Source organism: Protobothrops mucrosquamatus, unplaced genomic scaffold (genome assembly GCF_001527695.2).
Source record: "Protobothrops mucrosquamatus isolate PMUCROS unplaced genomic scaffold, P.Mucros_1.0 scaffold2235, whole genome shotgun sequence".
NCBI lineage: Eukaryota > Metazoa > Chordata > Lepidosauria > Squamata > Viperidae > Protobothrops > Protobothrops mucrosquamatus.
In genome coordinates, this window is record NW_015388324.1 from 24,278 (window position 1) to 31,869 (window position 7,592).

The following is a 7,592-nucleotide window of genomic DNA, read 5'->3' on the forward strand; positions in this document are numbered from 1 at the left end:
ACCGGGCTCCTGGCCAAGTCCAGAAACACCGGGCTCCTGGCCAAACTCCTCGCTGTCGGAAGGCACCGAAGGCTGCACCAGAGGGGAAGGGCCGGGAGAGAGGGACCTAGCCATCTCCTCTCCGTCATGTTCAGAGCCTTCCTCCTCTGATGAGAGGGACCCACCGGACGGAGCCACAACACAACCAACATTTACGGACCAACTCCAGGCCATGATTTCTCAGGCTGTTGCTCAAGCTATGGCTTCTTCAGTGCATGCTCCAGCGACCCTGGAGACATCACATCCTCTTATGCGGGGACTTCACATCCAGGGATTATCAGTACCTGGATCCAGCTTCTCCATCACATTCCTGTGGGAGCGAGGTATCCGAATATTTGGAGAAGGTCCTAGAAGAGGGTCAGTGGTCGGATGATGAGGAGACGCATACGGAGGCCCCTCCCTTGGTAGGTTTGTTCAACCCTACTTCTTTCTCCTCTCACGCAAGGCCTGCGCCACTGGAAAGATCGAACCGGAAAAGACTCCGGCGCCCGATCAGACACCCGGTCAGGATACCAGCCCACTGTTCTCAGAACCTGTAGTGAAACATCAACAGATTCCTCGTCCTCCCATGTTTCTGAAATCAGTGCAGGATCAATGGGGCCATGCTCGAGGGCCACTCTCCTTCAGGGGGGCTGCTGGAGAGGGTCACGGGGGGGGAGGCAAGGCTGGGGCAACGGCACGTGTGCCCACGAGGCGTTGGAGGTTCCGGGAGTGGACGAGTCCCTTACTCCCATCCTTTCAGAATCCAACATTCTAGGCGACATGTTGGAGGCGCTGAAGGCCGAGGACAAAAAATCAGAGGTTTCCTTCCATAGGACACACCAGGCCTCGGCGTGGGCGGTAAGAGCTTCCACTTTGAATTCCTTTTTCGCCAGGATCTCTCTGATCTGGCTACGTGAACTCCAGTCCAGAATCTCCCCAGAGGAGGTAAGGGTACACCAGGACGTGACCAAGTTGCGGGCGGCCTTGGAATACATGGCAGACGTGTCTCTCCAAGTGGCTAGGTCCTCTGCCCGTGCCATAGCCTCCAACGTTGCCGCATGTAGGTTATTTTGGCTTAGGAATTGGTGTGCCGACACCAAGCACAAATGGAGGGTGGCTGCGGTCCCGTACCAGAGTGGTCGCCTCTTTGGGGAGGCCCTCACTCCGTACCTGGTGGAAAACAGGGAAAAGAGGAGGGTACTTTACCATCTGTCCAAAAGATCGCGCAGGCGTTTCGCCCCATATAACCGTCGCCCTCCCTTTCGATCGGGATCAGATCCGATCTCAGGAAATGTATCACTGCCCTTTCCAGCAGGACTGGACCGTTCCTTGGACCGGTCCGGTTACAGAGAAAGGCCCAGACAGCAGGTTCCGAACAAACGGCTTTTTCGAGGCAGAGGAGGTCGCCCCTTCCATAGGTCAAGGTGACTTGGGGTGGACCCTTCCCATAGGCGGCAGACTGACATTACATTCACAAATGGGAGGACACCACCATGGACACTTGGGTGCTCATCACCATCAGGGACGGCTTGTCCCTGGAATTTGTGACAACCCCCCGTTGACACTACATCGTCACGGAATCCCGTAAAAGGCCTCATGCAGGAAGCCATTCAACATCTCTTAAGCATAGAGGCCATAGAGCGGGTACCATCGGACCAACTGGGGCAGGGGTTTTACTCCATCCTATTCATAGTACCGAAATCTTCAGGGGGATGGAAGGCGATACTGGACATCAAGGTTCTATACTCACATCTGTCGTATCGCAGGTTCAAGATGCAGACACTTCAATCCATCTTGGCCAGCGTACGGCAGGGAGACTTCCTGACATCAGTAGACCTTACAGAGGCATACCTTCACATCCCCATTCATCCGAATCACAGACAATTCTTCAGGTTCAGGTACTCCAACCATCACTTCCAATACAAGGCTCTCCCGTTTGGCCTATCATCAGCCCCCAGGGTTTTCACCAAGGTCCTGGTGGTACTTGCCGCATATCTCAGGTCAGTACCAATTCGCGTTCAGTGCTACTCGGATGACATCCTAATCCAGTCGTCCTCAGCACCGAACACACTGACGGATCTGGAGCTAACCATAGGGATGCTTCAAGATCATGGTTTCTTAATCAATTTTCAAAAGAGCCACTTGATTCCAGCCACTCACCTATTACACTTAGGCGCTATAACAGACACAACCCTTTGTCAAGTATTCCTATCGCAGGAGCGTCAAGTCAGCATCCGTACTCTGGTCCTCAAGATCCGCAGGGAACAACAGGTGACCCTAGCCCTGCTCTCCCAACTGTTGGGGAAACTAATTTCCTGCATTGCCATAGTTCCTTGGGCCAGGCTTCACATAAGACAGCTCCAGTGGTTCTTACTTCCCTACCAAAGGCAGGGCATAAGCTCTTTTCCCCAGAGGATACGAGTCCCAGCACAGACGCTCGGATCCCTTCTCTGGTGGCTCTCACCAGCCTTATCCAGGGGATCCCTCTTCAGAGAGCCCGTTCGTGTGACCTTGACCATGGACACCAGTCTATTTGGCTGGGGGGCACACCTCCAACTTCAATTTGCCCAGGGCCAGTGGTCCCAGCGGGACCTCAGACAAAACATCAACTTGGCTGGAACTCAAGGCTAAACACCTGGCACTTTGCCACTTCCACAGAACGATTGCGGGGTGCCACGTATTGGTCCTGACAGACAATGTGGCGGCAAAGGCCCATGTCAACTGGCAGGGCGGTACTTGATTGCAGGCACTGATGTCCGAGGCCCAGTTACTGGGATCATGGGTGGAGTGGAATCTCCTTTCCCTGAAGGCGGAGTACATTTCAGGGGAGGTGAACCGGCAGGCGGATTATCTGAGTCGCTCTACAGTAGACCATTCAGAATGGAGTCTGCATCCACATCTCTTCAGAGAGATTGTGCAGCGGTTCGGTCAACCGAGTGTTGATCTATTTGCCTCCCTGGTGAATGCTTAGATCCCACGGTTCTTCTCCCGTTTCCCCTCTCGGGTCAGAGGGAGTAGATGCTCTCCGCAGCTCTTGGCCTGCAGGACTACTATACGCCTTCCCAGCGTTTCCCCTGATACCAGAAAACTGGTCATCAGAAAACTGTTGCAAGAACAAGCGGAGCTGATATTTGTGGCCCCACACTGGCCGAGGCAACCATGGTTCGTGGATCTCATGAGCCTCACTGTAGCTCCTCCGTGGAGGATTCCTCCAGATCGGATAATCCTGCTACAAGGGGTCATACGACACCCAGACCTGCAGTGGCTCCAGTTAACTGCTTGGCATCTGAACGCCAGTTCCTAACGCAGGGTTCATACTCCTCAGGAGTGATCTCAATGATTCAGGCCTCTCGGTGGTCGGCAACAAATCGGATTTATGATGCCACTTGGAGGAACCTCTGTCACTGGTGTGATCAACATAGTTTGTCCATTTCTTCTGTTACTATTCCAAGGATACTCGACTATCTATTGGAGAGCGTGGATAAGGGCCTAGCACCCAACACTATCCGTAGGCAGGTGACGGCTCTCTCCACGGTTTTCACCTGTGCCAATTACGCACCATTAACTCAACATCCAAGGGGTCGTTCCTTTATCAAGGGGGTTACAAACAGTAAGCCTCCTGTAGTCCATCGTTACCCTACTTGGGAGTTGCCGCGGGTACTGCAGGCTGTTACAGGAACCCCTTTTGAACCCATCAGATCTTGCACTCTGCGCCACTTGTCCCTTAAGGTGGCCTTCTTAATAGCTGTGATATCGACGAGGCGCGTCTCGGAATTAGCAGCTCTTTCCGTAAGGGAAAACCTATGCACCTTTCACCAGGACAGAGTGGTCTTGCGGTTGGACCCCTCATTCATCCCCAAGGTTAACTCCTTATTTCATAGGGCACAGGAGGTTGTGTTGCCGGACTTTTGTCCTAACCCATCACACGACTTGGAGCGGAAATGGCATGCTCTAGATGTTCGCAGGGCCCTGCGATATTACATTAAGCGGACAGCTGCCTTTCGTAGATTGGAGGTACTTTTTGTATCTTTCCATCTGGCTTCTAGGGGACAGAAGGTCTCTTCCTCTACTATTGCCAGGTGGATCAAGGCCTGCATTGCGGAGTCGTACCGGGTACGTTCCCTGCCTGTTCCAAGCCATTTAACAGCGCATTCCACACGCAGTGCTTCTACATCAGCTGCGTGGCACACTCAAGCTTCTATCGTTGACATTTGTAGGGCGGCAATGTGGTCTTCCTCTTCCCCCTTTATCTGTCATTACAAGCTTGATAAGTTTGCCTCTGCAGAGGCCTCCTTTGGCCACCATGTTTTGCAACAGGTGGTTCAGACAACTTCAACATCTGACCAGCCTGTTTCCCACCCGTAGGGTCACATGGGCTTTGGTATGTCCCATTCATGGATTCTCCATTCTTTTCCATGCTGGAGAAGGGGCGATGTCATACCTGAACGCCTTTTCTCAGCATGAAGAATGGAGAATCCACCCCCTCCCTTTTCTTTGGAATTCACAGTCAGGTCAGTGTCAGTAGACTGGGAGCCAACACGTCATACAGTCATTAGCTTCGCCCTTTTTCGAAACTGGGGCAAGGTCCAGTCCAGCAGGGGCATGGCAACTTGATTGATTGATTTGGTCTGATTGGGCTAGAGGACTTCTTTAACCCATTCGTGGATTCTCCATTCTTCATGCTGAGAAAAGGCGTTCATGTAAGACAATGCCCCTTCTCAATTATAAAGATATGTTGAATTGCATATGTTGCCACTGTGGTAGATTTGGGTTTATATCTGTCAGGCATTACACAAGTTTTGGCAATAAATCTTAGCTCTTGAGACATCTAATCTCTTATTTAGGAATTGACCAACTTGTAGGCTTTCAAGAGACAGCTTAGTTAGATCAGATTCTTTATTGCAGAAAGAATATAGCTAGAGTATATATAGACAGAAATTTTACATTGTGCCATATTAAGAAGTAAAAGTTTTTACTAAGGCCTGTGCTCCCAGGTTTAAGTTCTGAGTCTACTTTTCAGTCAATGGATAATAAACCATTCTCTTGGTGGTTATCTTTTCAAACTTTTCTGTATAGATACAGTTTGTTGCTTGCTTAGGACTAACTTTTATGTATTATATTATTGTATTGTATATTAAAGCTACAAGACAAGATTCTCAATTCTCCCATTTTTTTAAAAAATAAATATTTGACATTGAAGGAAATATCAGTTTCATTTCTTCTAACTACTGCTACATCTGTTATTCTGCAATTCCATTATACTATGACTTACTAGCTTATTGTTCTTTTTTTCCTTTTAAACTTACAGGATGTATGACATGGTTTAAAACTTCATTGGTCATCATTTCTCATTTTTATTTAGCAGGAAATTTTAAATTGAGAAACCTTCTGGTGGTCCCATTGTATTATTTTTAGACAGCTAACTTAAATTTCCGTTCATGTTTAAATTTCTCCAAGCTGTGTTTCCTTCCGTACTTATTTTACAAACGTTAAAATATTTACTGTTAATAAGAATTGCCATTATGAATACACACAATGATTCCATAATGGATACAGGCATGATGAACCACATCTGTAAAGTTATTTATTTTCTTCTTGTGAATAAAACAATCTGCATATGAGAAACATTTCTTTTACTTGACTATTCTATTTCCTTTGTATATTTACAAGTCTGTATCTACTGTAAGTATTGAAAGAATGGGATATTTTTTTTCCTTTTTTAAAGAGTACATGCTACTGTTTCTATTTTCTTAATAATTACCTAAATGTCATAGTTACAGTTTCAAATTGAATATTCATTTTACAGCCATTATGCAAAATAACATTATTGAAATAAGAATTGTATTGTATCAAGCTGGATGCAAGAGGGTTGGCTCTTTTTATCTTTTTTGTAAGGTGGAAGGATGGATGTGTAATGGCATACCAGGGAGAAAAGGTTAATATAAACCTCTTTCTGATCAGTTACTTTATGATCTGCAGTTAGAGTTTTACATAGGAGGGAGCAATCAGACAAGTTTACTATATATTTATTGATATAGTTATTTATTTTACTCGGGCTATGATTTACTCAAGATCCAATCAATAAAAAAAATATAACATTCCATGTGCAGCAGAACTATATAAATTCTAGAACCTCAGCCTATTACTACTTTGCTCTTCATTTAAAATACTTCCCACATATTCCGTGAATATCATCAACATCAAAAGATGTTGAGACTCTAGAAAGAGTACAGAGAAGAGCAACAAAGATGATTAGGGGACTGGAGGCTAAAGCATATAAGGAGCGGCTGCTGGAATTGGGTATGTCTAGTTTAATGAAGAGAAGGACGAGTGGGGACATGATAGCAGTGTTCCAATATCTCAGGGGCTGCCACAAAGAAGAGGGAGTCAAGCTATTTTTCAAAGCGCCTGAAGGCAGGACAAGAAGCAACAGATGGAAACTAATCAAGGAGAGAAGCAACCTAGAACTAAGGAGAAACTTCCTGACAGTTAGAACAATTAACCAGTGGAACAACCTGCCTCCAGAAGCAGTGAATGCTCCAACACTGGAAGTTTTTAAGAAGAGACTGGACAGCCATTTGTCCGAAATGGTATAGGGCAGTGATGGCGAACCTTTTAGAGACCGAGTGCCCAAAAACTGGCCCTGCCCTGCCCCCACCCCACTTTCCCACAGGACCACTCACCGCCTCCAGGGCTCGCCACAGATCGCCCAGGCAGTCCAGCAGTGCTATGGCGGCCACACCCTCTGCCCGCACCCTGCAGCATCAACTGCATGATGGGGTGTGAAGGCAAAGTCTTGTCTACGCAGCCTGGCTGCCATGTCCTTGGCTGCGCTGCTCTATGTGGGCCATGCTCGAGGGCCACTCTCCTTCAGGGGGGCTGCTGGAGAGGGGGTCGTGGGGGAGGCAAGGCTGGGGCAACAGCACGTGTGCCCGCAGAGAGGGCTCCGAGTGCCGCCTCTGGCATCCGTGCCATAGGTTCGCCACCACTGGTATAGGGTTTCCTGCCTGAGCAGGGCGTTGGACTAGATCAGTGGTTCTTAACCTGGGCGGTACTGCCCCCCAGGGGGCGACTTCATTTTTCAGGGGGGCGATGGAACGAAAAGGGGCGGCGTGGGGGTGATGGAACGAAAAGGGGGCGATAGGGGGGCGATGGAGCAAGATGTTTTGAGGACACTTTTGAGCCTTCCCCTGCAGCTCCGAGCATCCTCTGCCATTTGTAGAGAGAGACAGAGAGAGGCACTTGTGCTTCTCTCTTTCTCTCTCATGCGGATTTGCCCCCTCGCAGGGCTCCTGATTGGCCCTGTGCCCAGGCGCCCCGCCCTCTGGGAGAAGCGCGGCCAGGAAGTCCCTTTCCCTGGCTGGCCCCGTCTGAGGTACACGTGGTCGGGGAACCGCACGGGGAAGCCTGGAATCCCCACTGGGAGCAGCCTGTCAGAGCCTCTGCTGAGCAGGCCAGCCTTCCCGCAAGCCACGGCCCTGAGAGAGAGCAGCCCCTGCGATCTCCAGCTGCGGGACCATTGGCCCAGCTGGTTGGGAAGGCGCGCCGGAGTCCCAGCTGCTTTGTCAGCA

The 7,592-nt window shown here is 49.3% G+C and overlaps 1 protein-coding gene across 1 annotated transcript in view; it reads left to right on the forward strand.

Annotated features, from left to right (window-relative positions):
- Positions 1-801: 801 nt before the first annotated feature.
- Positions 802-7,592, forward strand: part of LOC107295141 — a 120,164-nt gene continuing 113,373 nt past the window's right edge. Inside the window, exons 1-5 of the mRNA XM_015824441.1 lie at positions 802-879; positions 2,239-2,292; positions 2,768-2,887; positions 3,751-3,810; positions 4,068-4,134. Coding sequence (XP_015679927.1) covers positions 802-879; positions 2,239-2,292; positions 2,768-2,887; positions 3,751-3,810; positions 4,068-4,134 — 379 coding nt within the window. The remainder of the gene's footprint in view (positions 880-2,238; positions 2,293-2,767; positions 2,888-3,750; positions 3,811-4,067; positions 4,135-7,592) is intronic.